General features: G+C 39.1%; 1 protein-coding gene across 2 annotated transcripts in view; it reads right to left on the minus strand.

Annotated features, from left to right (window-relative positions):
* Positions 1 to 22,771, minus strand: part of tenm1 (teneurin transmembrane protein 1) — a 181,258-nt gene that overhangs the window by 142,765 nt on the left and 15,722 nt on the right. For both annotated transcript variants that reach the window (XM_088371193.1, XM_088371183.1), the window contains 2 exons: positions 18,107 to 18,379; positions 13,227 to 13,550 (listed from right to left, as the gene is read on the minus strand). In XM_088371193.1, the coding sequence (XP_088227319.1) occupies positions 13,227 to 13,550; positions 18,107 to 18,323 (541 nt within the window). In that variant the 5' untranslated portion in view covers positions 18,324 to 18,379. The remainder of the gene's footprint in view (positions 1 to 13,226; positions 13,551 to 18,106; positions 18,380 to 22,771) is intronic.

Raw genomic sequence — 22,771 nt, forward strand, 5'->3', positions numbered from 1 at the left:
TTTAAATGGATGATATAAGCACCGTGCGAAGCTAAATAACTAGCGCATCGACCTTAACGCTGAATTTTTGTGACCAATTTAAAGGAGTCAGGTTGTTTGATCTTAATAACTGCTTTATTACGGTGTTATGGACACCAAGGATAGCTTTCAGGGTTAATACGGTGACCAAATTCTGGACCCCAGAATCCGCGTAAAATCGAGATTTAGATGTATTCAGAGGAATCCAATTGGTTTTTTTTTTGTTTTGTTTTTTAACTAACATTTATATGACTGTTTATAGCTCTGCAAGTCTCAACTCAATTCAAGTCCAAGTTGTGGTTTCATGTCTCTTTGAATACGGTCAAAAGAAAGTATACTGCTACATCATCGACATCACATAAATCAGGGATGAACGCATAATGGTGAGGAGTTGACAAAGGGCAACTGAGGGCAAGGACAGCCATTTGAGAGACTGTCCTCTTTGATCCATCCTCCTTTTGCCTCCTCTACTCTGTTGTGGCGCTGATCCTACTCCCATGCCGACCCAAAAAGACAAGAAATGAAGGACCGCATATCGTCAACCACACACCCCATTATCTATGTTGTTCCACAGCTATGAGGAGGCTCAAACACAGACTTCCCCAAGGCGCTCAACTCTCCACCCATCTCACAGGCTAAGACAAGATTTGCTCATTCAGGAATCATACAGGGGATCTTCTTTTGATCACTCATGGTTCTTGCTATTCCCGTTGTTCCATATCACAGTTACAAACGCAATAAGAGTCATGATAAGAGTACCTCAGATATGCTACCAGGGAACCTTATAGTGAATATGGTGTATATTCACACAAAACTTGCTAAGATATAGTCCCTTCAACCCACAAAACAAAAACAAAAACAACACATACAGAGACTGAAGCGATATCTATTTTTGACAATCCATGTTTTTTCTCTTTATAAAGACAACTATAACTAATTCCTAGCCACTTCCCATCAACTTCACATTAGGTTCTATTATTTAGGTGCATTGGAAAAAAGGGCTGAATGGTGATTGTGTGATCAAATACATTAAATACAATTTTCTAATTGTAACATACTGTTTAACTGGGTGGCCGCATAACAGGGGGAGTAGAAACCCTCAAAATAGAGAATTTTATGGTATTCTATTTACTGTTACTACTACTACTACTACTGGATGGAAGGATGGATGGATGGATGGATGGATGGATGGATGGATGGATGGATGGATGGATGGATGGATGGACGGACGGACGGACGGACGGACGGACGGACGGACGGACGGACGGACGGACGGATAATAATAATAATATTCACATGGTTCATCTGTTCTGGAAAATTAATATATAACCTCCAAACCCGCGATGGCCTCCTTGACTCAAGGTGAACATGAGCCACAGCTGCATCAGGTGCATCTAAACAGACAGCCATAAATTTCTTTTCATGCAATTTCAATAATAAAATGCTATTTATGTATACATGTTGGCTTGACTAAATAAATGATTGATAACATCCGTTAAAACTGTGGTTCCATGACAATCAAGTAGGTTCTGTTAATCGTAATAGAATCCTAAGTTAAATATATTCTATTGTTTTTAAGAGGAGTTAAAACAAAGCACTACCTTAAAGAAAACCTATAAACACTATCTTCTATGTGCAATTATTTCTAATATATCTGCTGTTGGTGATTTCCCATACCATCAATTTGAGAGGAAGAAACGCTGCAGAACAATGGCTGTTGTGCAAGCTAATCATGAGCTAAAGAGCTGTACTGTTAACAAGCCTATATTTACGTGACAGTAGAACGGCTTCCATCCGACTTGGTGTACAAAAGATTATCGCTAGGATATTGTCGCTCTGTCCACAGAATAATTCATGATGACCTGCTTTGTCAAAGCAATACAGAGCAGTTACAAATGACAATAAGTGGGGTGACAACTGGATTTCCAAATCCTGGGATAATTTCCTCTCACTGCACCTTCATAATGTAGGTGAGCAGAATGATCCCAATCATTTATGTGGACGCATCATCGGAATGTTCAACACTTAGCCCAAAGTATATTACTTGCAAATCATAATTAGGCCATTTGGTAAGTATTGTACACAGGTAGATGTTGACTGGTTATTGTAATTACTGCTAAGTTAGTTTTGCAACTGTTTAGTTAATAAGTTGCTCAAGTGCATCTTTGAAGTCCATAGCTTAATAAGAAAACATCAGAGAAATGTGTCAACACATGTGTTCCTGCGTTATGGAGATTGACATAATTGAATCATACTTACTTTATCTTTATCTTGTATGAAATGTCACATTGGGAGCTTCAGATCACGGGATGCTTTGAGAAGAATTGTCAATTTGTTTTGTATATGTGAAGCCCTTTGAGACTGCTTGTGATTTAGGGCTATATAAATAAACTTGACTTGACTTGACATTTGTCTCTGAATTGCTTACCTATAGAATTTCTATTTCAACCAAAATGTTTGACTAACATCTAGGGATGGGTAAGAACAACGAGGTGTTGAGCAACATCTAGGCCAACTAAAACGTTTTTTGTAGAAAAAAAAAATCGGTGAGTTGTTAATTTTCACAAGTCATAATCTTATTGAAAAGAAAACGAAGGCCAAATGCATCTTGGAACAGATTTTAGTTACAGACGATTCTTGGCTTTACAAAAAAATGATCAAAAACATTTTGCACACAAAAAAGAGACTCTGGAAATGGGGTTGAGAATCTGTTTGGATGGAGGCGGCACATTCAGTAAGCTAAAACATTGGCAGCAGCCCTACATTGGCCATGAGAAGTTCCACGACACTGGGGTGACCGGGTGGTGACAGAGCAGATGTCCAATTGTCTGCACAAGTGCACATACTTACTGTACAGGACACACGTGCATAACATATGCACTCCTTGATGCAAGTCCTGTTTTTTCTTAAGACACTCATAAATAGCTAATTCTTTTTAGCAGCATTCTTAAGTTGGTAAGAAGATTTTCATTGCGAGCATGATCATTTAGTCTGGGTAATCTATCTTGCAAAGTGATTGGGTGGCTGCATGATGAATGACCTCTGCTCAGGCAGAAATGGTTCACAGTGAATGACTAACAATAAAATCTAATGTATTGCATATTTGTGATCATTTACATATGTACCGCTTCCTCTGTACAAATGAATTGTTACCAAAGGGTTAATTTGGTCAATCAAATAAAAATCTAACCTGTTTTCAAACAAAATGGTAAATCGCCTGCTCGGATTTTGTGGGGGACCTCCGTATATGTCGAAATAGTTTAAATGAGCAGTTGATGTCTTACACCAAGCTGCCAAGCCTCATATTACCACACGTATATCTGCAGGGAGTGGAGGTTTCGAATTTAGCACATGCATACATCACATCAATGTCACTCGACAAAAGCAGCCCATTTATATTGCTGACAGCTCAGCTGAGGCCAAATTGTGAAAGCTGGAGTGTGTCTGCATGCTCCCGCATGCATGCACACATGGTTGTGTATGCAGAGGGAGAGAGTGGGAGATAGATATGCAGAGAAGAAAATAAACAACATTACAGAGAGAGACAGAGTGCTCTGAGGAAGTGTTAAAGCCAGACCTAGAGGAGTTTTCAGTTATTTACATATGCAGATTTCAGTGACCCCAGATCCCTTCCCTCATCATGAGAGCCCAATTAAAACTCCCCTCATTTAATGTTTACCTTAATTAAACCTAACAATTAATGGGTTTCCAAAGTCCTATCGCTGCCTTTTCAATTAAGCATTTCACGTGACAAAGGTTTCTAAAACAAAGTCTCAAGTGAGTCAAAAAAGTCCACCACAGGCCAAATAGATTGAAAATATTTGCTGTGCATGTTCTTTTTTAGTTCTGTAGATTTACAGTCATTGGAATGTTTTACTGAGTATGTTATTTTCCTTGTTTTCAATATATTAACATGGCATATGTGGATGTTGTTGTCCAGCAATTCAACCATCAGCGCTCATACCGGTCAGCAGATTGTTGAGTGAGACCCTGCAGACCATTATCCATTTATCGCTGCCAGAGTACGAGCTCATTGGTCTGACAGGACAGGGCACTGTGCCATGGAACAATAGTCTTTACGACTGGAACCAAGAGCAGCACTGCACAACCTAATGTCCAGTACAAGCTCAGCTGCTTGAGCATCCATTGTCGTCAACCTAATGGCAGGTACATCTTGCACTGTTATACACTAATAAATAATAGTAGTAGTAATAGTAGTAATTTCTACAATGATTCTGAATGAGTGTCCCACTGTTGTCATATTTATGAATAAAATACAGAAGAAAGATTCTTGCTGCGTTTTGATCAAATTCACCAATAGCATCGCATCATCCACAACTGGAGCCCTATTTTGGTGCCCAACCCAAGTGTTGCGCAAATCTCAGTGTAACTGTGCACATGGGCAAGGGGATTTGGGGTGTGGGGGTATTTTCCTATAATCGCGCAGGTGAAAGGGAGCCATTGTGCGTAGTTCTGTAAAAAAACACAACCGAGTTCTTTTGCCATCCAAGTGAAGTGGCTCCTCTCACTCCCTTCAATTTCAGCACAGAGAGAGGCAGCATGGCATGTACATCCAGTAGATGGGCATTTGCAAAGTAAAAAATATTACAAGGTCTCGCAGATGATGATAGGTTGGCCGCTGTAGTTGGGCACATGGAAAGTCATTCATCCCTGATCCCGCAGACTCAATTACTATATTACTTTGCATTTGTGTAAGTTTGTACAACTTTATTCATCTTGTAAATCCATCCACCCAAATTTCTAGCCATGGTGGACCTGCCAAGACAAGCAATACATATTCACGCTGGCCTGTACGATAACTATGATTAGCAGAGTAAAAATAAACCAGGAGACAACCTTTTTCCCGGCAAAAGTTCCATCCAATCACAATGTTGTATGAGATGAAAAAGTCCTATGATTTATTTTCTCTTTTTGTTGCCATTTTATCATCTGCTCTTTCATAGAAACTGCTGTGTTTTCTTAAGGCATGTCAGCTGAACAAAAAAGGGGATGGAAATTACTCTATTTAATTTCCCTTTTTCCATCCTGAATGCCATTTCCTTTTCAGTCCAGTTAGGTCATCATAACGTTTTTAATGCCTCTTCAAAACACACACCTCCAATGCCATCACACACATAGCCCCCTTCAGCAGTGTGTGGGTTTCTGAGAGCATGCGCGTGTGTGACCATACATGTACCTATGTGTCGTCCACCCCCAGTCAGTCTCTCCAGTTCAGTGTAAACCACTCTGGCTTGCTCTAATCTCTGATGGAGCTATTGTTCCTTTTGGCTTTCACCGTTTTCACGTGCCACTCACCCTGCTCCCTGCTTATATTAAATATGCTAAAAGCGCTTGAAGCTAAAAACAGATCAAGGCTCGCTTATGCCATTGTTTATTTAAAAACAGCTCGGCTCTCACCTCCTCCACTGTGTAGGTCATTGTAGAGCTTTAGCTATATGACCGCTTATTAAATTGGAAAGCATGATGGCCGAGCTCTGTTTATGTATACAGGCAGCCTATAGGCAGGCAGTGGATAGCATGAAATGAAAGCTGCGACTGATGTTCTGATTCAATGACTGTTGCCATGGCAGCAAGCTGATAATGGAGTAGGGTGTTTGAATTCACACACTCACACGCAGGGATGGTAGGGGGGGGGGGGATAGATAGATACCAAAAAGACTCTGTCCTCTTCTCACACATGAACACAAAAGCCAAGCAATGCCCATCAAGCGGCTATGCAGTCCAGTAATCCTTCCTTCGGACCAGTGGACTGTTAAGGTCCATCATTAGGAAAACGGGGGTTTGTCCACATCTCTGACAGCTTGTCAACACGGCTAACGACATGATGAGACCACCATTAAAGGAGCAAACCATCAAAACTCTGCTAGAATCAAACATATGGCTGATCCACGGAAGCTCGGCAGCTTCTTATGGATGCCCGATCGGCAGGTTCAATAAAAACGGTTTCTGGCTCCAGTGGACGGGTTTATAGTGTTTCCTCTGGCCAAGCATGGCACCGGGGTTAAGTTGATCATCTCTCACTCTAGTAAAATAGCCAGGGGAGTCTGTGTACCACTAGATCAACTCTACAACTTAAAGACCCTAAACGTTACAGCTCAGATGATCGATATGGCACTGAGCAATGTTCTTTACGAGCTAATAGACAAATCCATTACTGCAACCCCCCCAGGGCCTTGGGGAGGCAAAAAGCGAGGTTGAGCATGTGGCCGTTTGTCTGCTGTTGCCACTTAGACTGCCACTCACATAGGCACAGATGCACGCAATCACACTCGCAAAGTTATGCCGGGTGGAACAGGAGCATGTCTGCATGCATGCTTGTACGGTTTGATTGGCACATCTGCAGATGTCTTTATCTCCGAGGGCATTGCAGATTCACAACTCAAGAACGTTATCACGACCGCAGTAATGCCAAAAGAAGATTTCTGTCTTCAAACATCAGAAGGAGAAAGCCATAAAATCCTTCTCATTCATACTGCTTAACGAGACTTATCTGACATTGCCGGATAAGAGCGCTTACATGAAATATTTGTAATTCCCTCTCTGGCTAATTAGAAGTCTGTAGTCTGAATAATTCTCAGAATTGTGCCATGAAGAAGTGAAATCGGGAACATCAGATTCCCTGCTGACATACTGCGTAAATTCTCGTCTTTTTTTACCAAACACTAACACATAATCTGACTACTAAAGAATTCATTTGGTCGGAACATTTGTCTAACATTTGCTCACCAACAATCATTTTATCATCTTTGTATGCTATCTTTAAGCCGTATGCTTGTTGATTAATGGGGTTGGCCCAGTTTTGTTTAGTTCTTTCCCCTTCCACTCAGGCACTTTTGTTTGTGTCTTCTGTGCCTAACCTCCAGCAACTCGTAGACAGTATAGCAAAAAGAGAGATGATGAAAAAAAAAAACTGACCATGCTTATTAAGGATATGACAACCCTTTTTGACATACTGTATGGCACTGTAAGCAACGATTGAATTATTTGTTTTTCCTTTACCCTTGACAAAGACAAACAGCTACAATATGAACTAAGAAAAAAAAAAACTTAACAGACAGTTTCCTGAGCATCAAGATGGGAAACATCTCTTTCATGTTTGAGAATTAAAGTTGAGGTAATACAATTATGTTTTAAAAATCTAGATAGATAGATAGATAGATAGATAGATAGATAGATAGATAGATAGATAGATAGATAGATAGATAGATAGATAGATAGATAGATAGATAGATAGATAGATAGATAGATAGATAGATAGATAGATAGATAGATAGATAGATAGATAGATAGATAGATAGATAGATAGATAGATAGATAGATAGATAGATAGATGGAAATGACCTTCAACCTGGACAACTGATTTGGAAAAATAAATGGCAAACTCTTTGAGAGGGGAAATAAAAATAAACAAATAGGATGATGTAACACACTGATGTGTGTGCACATCTTTTTAGAACTGCGGATGTGGCTGTTTTCAGAATTAACCAAACATTCACACAATCAAACCCATTTTAAATGGGACTCAGCACTCATCTGCCACTATTTAAAGTGCTTCAACAATCTATACCTAATTTAATTAATTTAACCCTAAATGAAGTTCAAATGTTCTATTTGGGTTTTACTACTGTTTGTGCAATCACAACCGTCTAATAACATGGGCCATCATCTGAGGAAAGTTCCCGCAGCATTAGAGGGGTTTCAATCATTTGACATATATGTGAAATTATTAACACGTTATATCATTTCACACGTTATCTTTACACGAAACTGAATGAGGGTGCTCTAGGCCTGTGGAATAATTGGAACAGCAACTGACGATGACTCTGACGTAAGTCACATAGAAGAGGAAGTGCTGCATCTTCAACTTTGGGGTTAGCAGAGTTGTTTATAACTAACACAGAGGATGAAGATTTGGTGGGATTTAATGATTTGGAGTGACGCAGATGGTTCAATAAACTTGTTAGCATATTATTTATGCTATAGCTATTTCAATAACTTTCAATATGTTACGTCAGGCACGTTCTCAATTTCTTGTTTGTGTTTATGTAACATTAGCATACCGTACCTTCAACGTGTTGTTGCCTATTCTATTTTTATTTTAAATTGCCTTTCTTCTGCCCTCTGGGAAGAGGTACGGGAGCCTGCGCTCCCGCACCACCAGACTCACCAACAGCTTCATACTCCAGGCTGTTAGGATCCAGAACTCTCTCCCCTCTCCTGCGTAACGTCCTGTACTTTTGCACTATATTCTGTATGCACACTTTCTCCATTTTTGCTCCTCTTATTTATAGTTATTTGTTTATTTGTTATTTATTCATAGCTCTTATTTATTCATTGTTTGTGCCTTCTTGTTTTTACTTTTTGTGTTGTTTACTTGTATGTATATTGTGTGCTATGTTTTGTCACCGTGGGATAGTGGTAAACGTAATTTTGATCTCTTTGTGTGTCTTGGCATGTGAAGAAATTGACAATAAAGCAGACTTTGACTTTGAAGATGACATGTCCGTTCTTGGTGTTGGATTTCATCAAATAAATTTCCCCAAAAAATGTGCCTTCAACAGTGCGACTTATATATATGTCTTTTTCTTCTTTATCATGCATTTTATGGCTGGTGTGACTTATACTCTGGAGCGACTTATAGTCCGGAAAATACGGTAACTGTTTCAAGTGTGTAGGGTATTCACATACTTACTGTAGCTACAATATATACAGTATATTATTTGTCTCCTTGACCAAGACCTATGCCTTTAAATAATGGGGCATTTAAGATCAACGTTTGTTCACAGGCTATACATCATTATGTGCAGTATGTACAGCAAAAGCCACGTTTTTGACAGTTGAGGTACATTTGATTTTCTTCGACTGTTCTTAAATTAAAGGTTGTCTGTCTCTGCATGTGTCTTACGAATAACTGGTGACACACTGGAGACTGTGTCGTCTGCCTTTCTCCCAAAGTCAGCTGAGCCGCTGATCTTGAACTGGGTGAGCTGTTTGTGTGTTGTTTTTGTTCTTGATTTTAGGGAATATGGATTAGGAAATCACCAGGTTCAATCAGAACACATGGCGAAAGTAAGACGCAATTAAGATAAATTCACTTGTAACATATTTCAACAAAGTTCGATCTCATGTCTCCAGTGAGCACTACAATAAATGTGATTGTTCTGGAATTTTGCACGAAAAAAGCAGTTTTCTAAATTGTCATTTGTCATCTCTCTACCAGGTGACACAAACAACATAAGTTGAAATGTGTCAAAATAAAGCATGGTTTGAATGCTACTGCCTCGATTTGATGTGATTGCCAACTTGGGAACACTAAATAGTTGAAGCAATTTCAAAAACCATTTTCCCCCAACCATTACATGAAATCTCAGTCGGAGATGGAACACCATAATATTTCAAGAATCAACAAATATGAGAAGTCAAATTTGAAAAGAAAAATAATGGAGGTGAAAGCGGAATTAAGTGCTTATGCGAACCAAGATAATTGCATTGATATTTGAGCGATCCTTTAATTTGATGGGATTTGCAGGAGTCTTCTAATCTCACTTCTCAGAGGAAGAAGCATAAAAAGAACAGTGTGTTAATGCCTGGAGGTAGTCTGCACCATACCAGGATGTCAGTGGAAAAAAATGAGAACAAAGGTGAATCCATAAAGAGAGACATTGGGCTTGAAATGAAAAGCAGAAAAACTGGTCACTTAATTTGCATTTCATTTTTGGGAGTGACGTAACCAACATTTCAGAGTCATGTGTTCTTCCACATCTCAGGATTTCAATCCACTAGTATCAAATCTAAATGATCCCCCACATCATTTTCCTCCTAAATTATCGCACTTAACTTTCACTGACAACACATGATAAGTACTGCAGGGTGCAAGTAGTAGTTTTTCCCCATTAATCTGTCTTTTAGGGATGAAAGTAATTTCTTCTTTTTTTCTTTTGTGTTCTGTGCTATTTGTGTTTTCATTACTTTCTGCAGACACTGTAGTTGTGTCTAATTCAGAAGAGTTGGGTCTGCAGCAGTATCTGACTGGATGAAGGCAGAGCCAGATTAAGATGGGAGACGTACTGGTCAGTAATGTAAGTCGTATGAAAAATACATATGTTGCTGGGAATGGGCTAAATCCTTTTTGAATTCTGAATTGCTGTATTAAGTCAGCTTTATATTTTATGTACCTTTTTTTGTATTGCATTTTTTTAATAATGTGCATGGCCTAGTTAGTTTGATGATGTGCTCCTTTTTTCTTATAAATTTCATTTATCATGCACACTTCAACAATAAAAATGTGGATTTCAAATCTTTTTTTCTTGGTTTATGCAACTGATCAGACATGCACTACAATTTTGTAATGTCCAAGAATTTAAAATCTTTACTTGGGGACCTTTATCAGATACGGGATTAAGATGCGATTAATTAGATTAGCTAATTACAAATCTGAATTAGTCAGTAATTAGCAGTAATTAGTTAGATTATTTTTTCTAATCGCTTGACAGCACCAAAAATGTGTGTGTGTGTGTGTGCGTGCGTGCGTGCGCGTTATTATTCCAAAACGAAACGAAAATGAAATGAAACGAAGCAAAACAAAACAAAACGGCATTATATGTACTTTTCGTAAATAAAAAAATTGTTTTTGTTTCTTTAATTTATTTGCATTTAATTAAACATACATATGTGTCAGATCATTTAGCCTATGTGTATATATATATATATACAAATAAATTGTATATAAATAAATTGCAATGAGTGCCCTTTCCAAAAGATTCCACTGTGATCTGAACAGATGTTGTTGTTGATTGTTCTCACCCAAATCTGGTTCAACAATAAGGTCTTTAGGCTTTCTTTCCTCTGGTCATAACACCGCACGTGCCGTGCGCATGTGCCTGTGAGAGTGTCAGTGGTAAACTTCAGCTGAACCTTATTTTGTCTTTTGTACTGCCAATCTCCTCAACTCTAACATTGCACTCTGTCATCAATATGGAGAGGTTGATATTTTTACGAGTTTGTCAGCAGGCTTGACTGATGCTCTGAAATGCCTTCAGCCATCTTCAAGGGAATTGTCACACTCGGACATACAGTACAACTCCTCAAAGCACACACGCAGTCACATGGACACACACACACACACACACACACACACGTACGGACTCAAACACTGCCTTAACTTTTTTATAAATGACTTATACATAAAACACAGGCAGGTATGTATTGACTTTTAAAACATAGTCTTTTTTCTTTCTATTTCCCTCATAAGACACCAACAAAACATACATCGACAAAACGGACTTGCTACCTTCAATGAGACGAGGACCAAATGGATTTCTGCTAGTTTTAAGTGGACATCGTGAATAGAAGAGGATGTGCTTTGAAAACAAAGGAAGTGCGAGGTCTTTCTGATTTAAAATATACTTTCGTTTAGGGAACAATGCAAGCTTTTTGATTCCACCCTATTTCCAGCTAAATGTTGTTGTTTTTTGCGTGGCTCTTTTATTATCGACGTGAGCTGACGGGAGTATTCGACTTTGTTGTGGCGAGAAGTGTGACATCCATAATGTATTTCCTATTAGAGGATGCCACGCATGGACACACCTGGCCACGTGTCACAGTGGGATGGACAGGAAGTGGATGAGAATAAATGAGAGCAGAGGAATAAAGGTTGCCAAGTAACAGATAGCAGCAGTTCAAGAGAGTGGTAAAGTGCGAGTCAAAAGAAATAGAAGAGCTAGAATATGTCAGGTTCAGAAAACCACTGGACATTTAGTCCTTCATATAACTCATAAAATCCACACATAAACAAGCTTTCATGGTGCATGGCAGTAATTAAGCCAATTGCTTTGAACATGTAAATCTTCTCGTCTCACCTGTGCCACCTCCATCCGTAATTGCCGTTCTCTTTTGCATGCCTGTCTATCTTCCTCCTTACTTTTGACCCCGTAAGATGGAGGGTCTCATCCTAAATGATAATTATTTTGGTCCATATGCACACAGCCATCACAAATTGATTACCGTGTAATGCTCCAAGCACTTCCACTCCCTCCCTCTCATTCGCTCCCCTTCCGCTGTGTGATTTTGCATTAGGCCGACTCCATTTCCAATCAGGCTGTCATTAAAGTACACCCCTGGGTGCATCCCAAACAAAAACAAGCACACCCTAAAGCTGTTCCTACATAATTTTTGTCTTATTCCACTCCACTTCAGCCATCTTTGCTGAACCTGTTTTTCCATCAACTCTTCATTCTGTTTTATACGCATTCTAATTATATATACATTACTATTTGTATTCACTCATTAGCATTTTTGTTCACACTGTCTCTACCTTTTCCCCTTCTCTTCATCATTCTCACCCCCTTTATGATATCTGCAGCTTCTGAATACGTTCCACTTTTTTTGCAGCACATAAACAGACAGTGCCCTTGGGGAGGTGTTGGAGAGCTCTGTCTTTGTTTGTGCGCATCTCTAACTAACTCTCCATCTGCAGGGAGCCAAGCCCGCCAGTGCAAGACAGATAGCTGGCTCAATCCCAAACGCCTTTCCAGTTGGGCTCATTTCTTTACCTTAACCTCACAATGCCTCTCTCCTTCCAGGATAAAGCCCTCCCTCTGAGACGAATGCCAGCAGCCGACACTCACCACTTACTGAAGATACCTACTCCAATGATTAATCGTCCTAAAAAAAAACCTTTAGCTAAATCTTCTTCAGCTTTCAATGGCTATCCAATCCTCCCCAAATCATATAACGTGGGTTTTCATTATTACAGTATATAGTATACCCCAACTGGTTTATGGCGCAAGCTGAGGCTGAATGACTAAAATCAAAAACTCAGTATGTGAACACATAAAAGAGGCAACTTCAAAGAAAGAAGAATTTGAGTAATAAGCAATAGTCTGAAAACAGAGTTTGAGATCTATAATCGTTTAAGGCAGTGACTTAAGCCATGAAAAGTGTTTGATGTTTTTTCATATTGTTCCAAAATTGATTTATATTCTATTCAGTACGAAATGTGATGGTATATTGAAAATGCAATTTTGGAGGAAATTACAGAAGTTGCTGGATTTCAGAATGTGCTGCACGGTACTTACATGCGCAGTAATGCACCATCAAGGTGCACTATGCTATGCTAAATTTTCTATTTCCTCTGGCTTTGATGGACAAGCTCCTTATGGAGTGTGAAAAGAGGTTTTATCACTCACCATTATCGGGCTCAGATTTCCTGTCATGCTCGGTGTCGGTGAGAGACAGGGCAGAGTTGGCGCGGCTTGTCAGGCAGGAGCTCTGCTCAGACTTCAAGCCACGCATCCACATGTGCTGCAGGCCATGAGCGGGTGATGGTTCCACTTCCGGCTCAGTGTCCACATCTGAACCTACGCCCAGGGAGTAGCCGCGGCTGTGGATGTGAGCAGTGGGACCAGTGCATAATGTTTCCTCCTCCTCTTCTTGACGATGATGGTTCTGTTGCTGCTGTTGGTGGACAAAGTCTGGACTCCTCATCTGAACAGCGTTGCAGAAATCTAAATCTGAAGAAGAAAGACGGGAGACATATTGAGAGCCTGAAGACAAAAAAGCTAGAGGCTGGGGTGTGTTTGTTTTCTACTTCAGCAAACAAACAAAGCCAGCATTGGAAAACAGACCTCCCTTATACTAATAAAGGAGAACAGATCTAGATAATACAGAGCAAAGTTTAGGAGGAACATGCCTTTTCATTATTCAATTACTCAAGGGCTAGTCTGGGCTCATGAGTGCCCCCCTTAATATTTGGGGTTAGTTCTGAAAAAAAAAAGCGACATAAAACTATTCCAAAATCATGAAGAAAGTCTAGCAGACTCAAGGACAAAACTATTGCAAATAGGAAACTCCATAATTCCGTTGATTTGTATTTCTTTTATTTGCCAACCGGTGTCTGAATGCTTTTTTTCTAAATACAAGCATAATGCATTGATTAATTAATTTCATTGATGATCTTTTAGGATTGTGTGTGGTCAATGTCTGACCCCACTCATGTTTTTGATGAACTACCTCCATGCCTATTTGCTATGCATACACAATTGAAAATTCAAAGGAAGGGGGGTCATTATATCATAATTTTGACATTTGAGTTTCAATGGCCAAAATGCCAGCCTTCATTTCCTTGAAACATTTGCAATGCAGCCATATTCTGTTCTGACTACCTGATGTGTGTTATTGAACTTGAGATGTATTGAACTGCTGCTCAAACAGAGCACTGATCTCATCTATATTCTCCTTGGTGGGGTGAGAGATCAGATAAAGATCAAACCTTATTAATATTGACTCAGACTGAGGGAAAAATTGAGCCTCGAATGCTTTCAGGTAATAGAACACCCTCCAATCCAAAGAATCAACCTGTTATCTGAGAACATAAGATAAACTGTGTTAGTCCTCCGGTTACACTTCAATTCAATTCAATTGAGATTTCCTTTTTTTTGAAAAAGAACAATTTTGATCCAGCTGAATAAATTTTCTTCTTTAGCTGCTTTGGTGATTGCGATAGAATTTCCGTGTGGCAGTAATGGAGTCCATGTAATTTGAAATAAACGGTGGCATGAATTGAAATCCACAAGGATTATATTGAAACCATGTAGACGAAATTATTATTTCCTACTTCAGTGTTTAGTTAATGTAATAAATGTTTAGTCCTACATCAGGCAACTCCAACTCTGGTCCTTGAGGGCCGCTCTCTTGCCTGTTTTGCATGTCAACCTCAATGTTAAACATTTGAATAAGGTGTGTTGGACAAGGGGAAAATGTAAAACATGCAGGACAGCGGCCCTCCAGGACCGGGCTTGGACAGCCCAGTCGTAGATGTACACAGTATCTCCCACCTAGATCATGTATGCTGCTGAGCAATTACATTGGTGTAAAACACAATTAGTATAGTTGCTGTAACTAATGGACAAGCGGGATTAATAATTAGTTGGTATTGCAGGAGGAAAAACAAATTATGACCTACATTAAGAGCTCAGACACTGTGAACAAAACATTCAAAATATGCACATAAAAACCCAGTTGGGATACAATCACAGATGAGTGTCAATACAAAACCCAGCATTCTACGTAGACCTATTGATAACTGGGATAACTGTCATTGTGCAGTCTTTGTTTTCTTTCTGGATTTAAACTGGGCAAAAATATTGTCATTGTCTAGATTAGAATAAACTGTGTGCAATTGGACAAGAAAAAAAACACTGCTTGTTTCAACAGACAAGCTAAACCCTTATGATTTTAAACTCAGTCACAAAATAAAAAAGTTGCCGTAATTATGTCAGCAGTCATTTCCTCTGGACTCGATGAAAATAAAATGTGTATATAATTTGGTTGTATCCCAAAAACACTGACGTTTTCACTCAACTTCAGTCCTTCATCTAATTGAGATGAGGACATTTACCTTTTGTTTGTTCAAGAGTCCAATTTCCACAATGAATCTATGGAGGACTTGTTCCACTTGATTACCTTTGATTCACTCACTTAAACCTCTCTAAATGGCACCATCTTGCTGTCCAGCTGCCATAATTCAAATGAAGCAAGCCAAACTAGGTTTAAACATGACACATTCATCTGCTTTGGTGTCATTTAACACATGTAGCAATAAGCGCATGAGCAATATTTATGTTTATGTTGTCTCCTAGCCAATCAGTGAACTCAGTTAATCGCACAAATGAAAACGTTAAGACTAAATATAATGATAGACGAATGTAGTTTTCCTGATGCATTTTCACTGAGTGCCCTATGAGACATACATTTGTCATCAATCTGAATTTAAATGCAGAATCCATGTGCTTAAAGCTTGAGGTTTTAAATTGACCTTCCGGATTATTTGGTAAAGAGCAGAATTCTGGGTTACTACATTAATGATTAATTTCCCGAAATGCTGTTTTTTTCTTTAACCATGCAATAAGTTCAACTTCTCTCTCGCCGTTTTATAGAATGTTCGTACAAAATCTTGGTAATACCTATTTATTTATTTATTTATTTATTTATTTATTTATTTATTTATTTGTTTGTTCATTTGATTTAAAAAAGACGAGACGTTATGTTGATTTTGTTCATCTGTGGTTTTCACGTTGGAAGCCTGCCATGGATGCCCTTTTCACTTGCTGAGTCATGAACACCGACATTAGCCGGGTGTTTAGATGTTGTCCTAGGTTCCTTAACTTCTTTTTTGACCTCCTGGATGAGTCCTCACTGTGCCCTTGGGGTCATTTCTGTAGGCCGCCCACTCCTGGCAAGGGACACCATTGTTCCATGTTTTTTCCATTTGTGGATAATGGATCTGACCGTGGTTCACTGGAGTCTGGAGCTTTAGAAATGTCTTTACAAGTCTTTCCAGATGGATTGATGTCGCTTTATTTCTCCTCTGTTCTCTTTTTCTTTGGATCATGGCATTTTTTTGCAGCTTTTTTAGGTCTTTTGGCTGACTTTATTTTGTTAAACAGGTTCTATTTGGGTAATTTATTGATTGAATTGCTCTGGACCCAATTAGGCTTAATTGCAGTCAGTGAAAAGTCAGAAAAAAATCTGAAAAGTACAGTACACTGTAAGATAGCATTGAATAGTTTTATCCATCCATCCATCCATCCATCCATCCATCCATCCATCCATCCATCCATCCATCCATCCATCCATCCCTCCATCCATCCATCCATCTCCTTGTAAACTGAATTTTTCATTTACTAGGGTTATGTTAAGATCTCGGAAATTAAATTGGGTAAGGAAAACATTGACTGAAACTGGCAAATAATCTAAAAACTAATCAAATCGAAAAACTAATAAAAAAAACCTGATTTTTATTGGACAGTGATGATTATTTGTTCTGCTGACATTACACAAGGGAAATGGTAATGGTCAGCAGCCTTATTTACTGGCAAAGAATCCGATATATGTACCTGTGTGCCTGACCTCAGCATCTCAAAGTAAAGGATATTTCTCAGTTGCCAGACTTGCCGGGATGTACTATTAAATTCATTTTTAACAAAAAGCATGTATGTGACATCAGGAAATAGAAAACAGAAGAAAAAGAAAAGGCTGGCTCGTATATGAAAGGAAATGTGAATAGGGAATTAAGATGAATTGGCTGATCCCTGCCATCCATTAAAAATGTCACTGGAGGCAATGCCCCCCTTAACAGTTGGTTACTTAGGCAAGCTATGCTTTATATAACTCTGTTGCCCAAAGATGAACAGATGTGCTTCATACTACCAGCCTTCACTGAGATTTGAAAAGTTGCTTTCGGGTGTCGTTTGCAACTTGCCATATGATGTGATGAACGTCATCGAAGTCATATGGTAAGGTAATGACTTGCTTTTTCTTTTTTGTCTAAATATAATGGGAAGCTAGAGAAACTTAATATAGGCAAATGCTGGCACGCGTCGGCGATGACTGATGGTCACCGTGGGTGGTTACATGTTGAGCAATATGACAAAGTTCATAGTAGGTGGTATTTAAAACATAAAATTGCTTGTCCCTATGGTTGTAACGGTTATGGTTGGCTAATGCTGCTTGTTAGCTTGGTGGGAGGGTCTTGCAGAAAAGCAGGACGCTAGGGTGGCAGAGAGTGCATCTATTGATCACAGTGAACCCTGCACAGCAGCACAATCCTGATGAGGTACAGCTTCTCTCTTAACACCATACATGACCTGCATAAAGGCTATCCATCACAGCACGCACTGGCCCATTTCTCCTCCTGTCACAGGCAGGGAAGAATTTCTCAGTGTGTATGCGTCAGCGTTACCTCACGTGTGTCTGTGTCTGTGTGTGTAATGAAGGGTGGTGTTCCACCCCAGGTGAGGCCAAAGAGGTTTGGGGCTGACCCAGTTTAGCTGTGGGAGGGAAATATCACCTCCGTGGAGAAGAGGTAATTGGTTGCCCCCAACTGTCCTTCTGGTTCATTGTAGACTGTGATGGGTAATTCACATAGGCCCTTTTAAAATCGTGTGTGTGTGTGTGAGTGTGTACACGTGTGCCACATGTGTGTTTTTTTTACTGCCTTTTGAGCCGATGCATCCAGCTTCTGTGAGGGGACTTTTACAGGTAAACATGCCCTGAGCACATGGAATACCTGGCTGAGCTTGGCTGTAGTTGTTCTGTCTTTCACGGTGTGATCCAAGCGTGAGGCGTAGCTCATGTGTGTAGTCAGGCAGGGTTTCACGGGAGGTGTAAGAGCGTTGGTGAGCGTGACCGTCCTCACTCTCATCAGATGAACTGGTGTAGGACATCTCCATTTCATGACGGCCCTTAGACAGCGGCTGGTAGGGTTTACTGTCCATCTCCTCCATGGCTTGAAGGGCATCCACTTAATCACTCAGCACAGCCACAATGCAGAATAGAGAGTCTGGAGGGAGGGATATGGGGAAGGGTTGGGTAAAGGTGAGCGAATGAAGAGGACAATGGAGAGGAAAAAATGGATGAGCCGGTGCAGGAAAATGAAAGGAAAGGAGGGATTGAATAGGCAAGGTGGGAGAAAAAAACACAACAGGAATTGAGTTACTGAAAACTGCGGAACAATACTGCAGCATCTGCCCATTCCTATTACACTAGACATTCATAAACAGTATTTGCCCTCTTTGATATTTCACACCAAAGGTTAGTTCCAAATCGATATACTCCGAACGAACCGCAATTATGTCCGATGGCATTTGATGAAAACTTGAATAAGGGGCTATAGTTTAGCTTCACGTGTTCTTGTTTGTTAGTCTTCTACAGACAACTATTGACTGGTTTCAGATTTATCAACACTGCTGCTGCGTCTCTTTTCTAAATAAACCCAGTGACTCACTCACCATTTCATTATGTAATGTCAAAACACTTACAAACCAGTATTCCTCTCCTCATTTGGATCAACTTAAGTGACGTCTTTCAGCTCCATTTAATTAGTCTTGTTCATCTTCCCACGACATTGAAATCTTTGGCAATTTGCTTTTAACGCTAAAAATGATTTGTGAGGACAATGATTCGCAAGCTAGAAAATGTGATTAGATATTACTTGCTTCAGTCTCGTCAGTTTCAGTGGCATTTTTATTTAAAGGAATTGATCTACAGTATGCTACAAACCAGTAGCAAACCACTCTGTGCCATCTTTTTGAATATGAACAACAAAAATCATCCATCAGGCATTATTAAATTTTGCCAAAAGGATTTTGGTGCAAAAATGTATCCATGAATTAACAACTAATGGATTAACAATTATTCATATATATCAATATAATAATATAATATTATATACAATATATAATCAATGAATTGTTCAGAGAGCTTTTTTAATTGAAAATTGTTCAAATCCTTGGAATTTCAGACACTCAATTGTAAATATTCTGACACTTCTGTAGTTGTCCATGAAAGCAGATTATTATACGTATTTTTGTTGAATAAAACATTTATTTGCATATCATTTTCAGTTTTTCTTTGGAAAGTGATGATCAACACGTGCATATACTTTGAGATGATACAAACTAAATCACAAACTTCACACACAATTATGCTTGTGTATTAACTGCATTGTCAATTTGAAATAATGTCCTGTCATGAAAGGGTTGGAAATTACAACCCATTTACTTTTGTGCGATTCGATGATTAATTGACAAAATAAGCGTGAGATTATTTGATTGAATTGTTAGTTGAAGCCCAAAGTAGGACTCAGCAAATAATTGAGGTCATGTTCCCAAGACGTGTAAAAGTAAAATAGAACAACAAAATAAGTCAAATTAAATACAATCACAGGATGAGAGAGACTCCTTTTTGTAGTGTGTGTTTGAATGTGTGTAAAGATGCAATGCAGCAAAGGTGTTAATGATGATGATATGATATTTAGGTCATTTTGTAACAAACTAAATAAAGTGTTCAATAATAAAGTGTACAATGTGCAGTAATAAAGACATAGAGGTGATGATAGTTTTGAGTAATATAGTTTTGGGAGTCGAACAAATAGGAAGTATTGAAATTTTCAAAGTGCATCAAAATGATTGTGATTATTAGTTTTTCCATAATCACCTAGCCCTAATTATTATCATTAACACTGTATACTTTAATTAGCAGGCAAAGCAACGGCGATATTTTTTCCCGCTGGCCTTTGGTTGCCACTGGAAAATGGCGCTTAAAATCTGCTTCATGAATCAGTTGTCGTGTTTTCTAACTCCTTGAGATGGCACTGTGGGTTCAAATAAAAAGGTTTACAAAACGATAAGTCAGTGCACTTTATTTTCCTAGCACTACTGATGGCTTACCTGGCTTACCTGCCTCATAAACCCTAAAATGTTTGAATGACAAACTGGCAGCATGACACTGGACTACGACCTGACAGGAACAGGAGCTCTGACAGACACCCATTACCAAAGGAGGTATTCTCCAAACGTCTCTATTACAATAAATATTTATGTCTGTATTTATGAATGTATTAAAATTGCATTTGCAATTGAATACCTAAAAGAAAACTATCTGCCAAACTGTCTGGATGTGGTGAAGTATGGCACCCCTCGTCCCTAATGCAAAGTCATCACTGATTAGCTTTCAGGTACTATGCCCAGTCTGAAGTATTTCCGGCAGATATAAAGCTTCTAAATGGAGCTTGAGAGGGTCATTGCTCATAGAGACAAAGTGCTGTGGTATTGACCTCTTCAGGGAGTCCTGTAGTCCATATATCAAAGCCATTAGAGTGTGCCTGCTCAATACCTCGAAGATATGCAGCAAAGGGTGATCACCACCAACCTGATACCATCCAAGTATACAGCTGACCTTTCTACCAAGACAATAATGTTTTCATTCTACCTGAAAGATTCTTTCACTTGCTCTCATGCTCACCCTTCTCAGTTAGACAAACTCTTATGTGCACAAAAAAAGTACCTAGTACTGAAGTCAAAAATTGGGCCAAATCTCTTTTACCCATTCATCCCACACACCCTCTCACCCCCCTAGAGATGCTATTGTAACTCGCTTCGTTATTAAAAGCTCTGCACTCTCCTATCATTCCTACTTGTTTGTCCCCCTTTTGATAACAAAAGCATGCAACAATGCCTTTGCATGAATGGATTTTCCCTTCCACCTTTTGTTCCAGATGCGCACTCTAAACAGAGCAACCCTAAAATGTGGTCGTTCCCGGCCAAATCTGGCTTACCTCACATTCTCTTGTCAACGAAAGCACCTATTCTCTTACCCGTTTCAGAGGCTGCCGTTAAGTCCAGTGCCACGTGAGGGCGAAACGATATCTTGCACTTGATGGCTAGATTTAGTTACAACAGATATCGCAATGAGTTGTAAATTGCTACCAGAAAGTTATCAAATTTGTGTAGAGAGACTGAAAGAAAATTTTTATTGTTAACAAAAGAAATGGTGTTAGGCAGCAAGTACAGCAGATATTTACTGGTGAAGAATATTCATGGAAGTGGACTTTTTTTTAAACCTACAACTAGGAAAGCGAGAAAGGATTCCGCTTCAAACATGGTGCCAGCAGACAACAGCGGATATTAAAAGACAAGTACACCTAAATCTCGATTATACACGGCCCAGAATCTGGGAATCGCGTAAACCCTGAAAGCACGTTGTATAGAAAGTGTTGGGTTTATTTAGAATGGCATGTTTTTAGGCAGCCGAAGGAGTCCTCTGTCACGTTAATTTACGTCAGTGGGTCACCATGCATTCTCCACACACATCGTAGTCTATTGAGACTTTATTAAAAAAGAAGCAATATGCAGATGCCAATATTAGGCTGAGTCATTTTGATGCGATATGAATTGATGGAAAAGAGAATAAAGCAAACACTTATTCTACTACTGTGTCGGGCCACACTTTGACTTGTGAGGGACTGTATGTATGGATAAGGTGCTTCTGCAAACCTCACCCTTTCCGTATCAAAAACAATCCTATCTATCCGTAACACTGTAAAAAAGCAGTCATAAAGATCAAACAACCGGATTTTTTATTATCGAATGCCTTTAAATTGGTCACGGAAATTCATCAAATCACTCGTGCAAAGGTTTACACGCTAGTCATTTTAGCTTAATTTATATCGTCCATTTCAAATGTTTTTATACTTCTCTGGCGGTCATCAAAATATGCCTACATTCATGTGACTAGACCAACACAAGGAAAGTTGGGCACATCTAATCAGAAGAATAGCAAGTAGACTCCCCTTTTTTGTTGATGGAACTCAAAGGATACATTTATCCGTAAGCACACCTTTCTGATTAAATTGCTTTTATTGAATTTATTTTATAGAAAATATAAAACATGCTCTCCTTCAAAGTTTTAGTGTCTTATCAGGAGTGGTACACACGTCCAGACTGGCTGCCGACACATCCGTTCATCCATCCATTTTCTGAGCCGCTTTTCCTTACAAGGGTGGCAGGTGTGCTGGAGCTACTAAGATATTTTTGTATTGCTTTGCTTTTCTTGTGACATTCACACAACTCGAGAAAACTCTATGCTCAATCATTTAAAGGCCACCATTTGAATATAACTAAGTGACAAAATTTACGAGCGCTGTAATTTTATTTATTAAGTCTTAGAGATCGTTTTTACTTAAAAAAAAATTAGGTTTGGTTTTATGGAAGCTGTTACCCAATGTCACCACATTTGTGTTGCTCTCCTAGATTTGCCTTGGTGAAAATACTGGTCAGAAAATATTTACAGTTTATTCTTTTTTTTTTTTTTAAATCAGCGATGCAAGTAAAATGTTCTGGATGATTTTTTTTCACTGATTCAAAATTGCCCTTGTTTTTCTCCACTGCATCAG

Source organism: Syngnathus floridae, chromosome 1 (genome assembly GCF_059516105.1).
Source record: "Syngnathus floridae isolate MCC-2025c chromosome 1, RoL_Sflo_1.0, whole genome shotgun sequence".
Taxonomy (NCBI): domain Eukaryota; kingdom Metazoa; phylum Chordata; class Actinopteri; order Syngnathiformes; family Syngnathidae; genus Syngnathus; species Syngnathus floridae.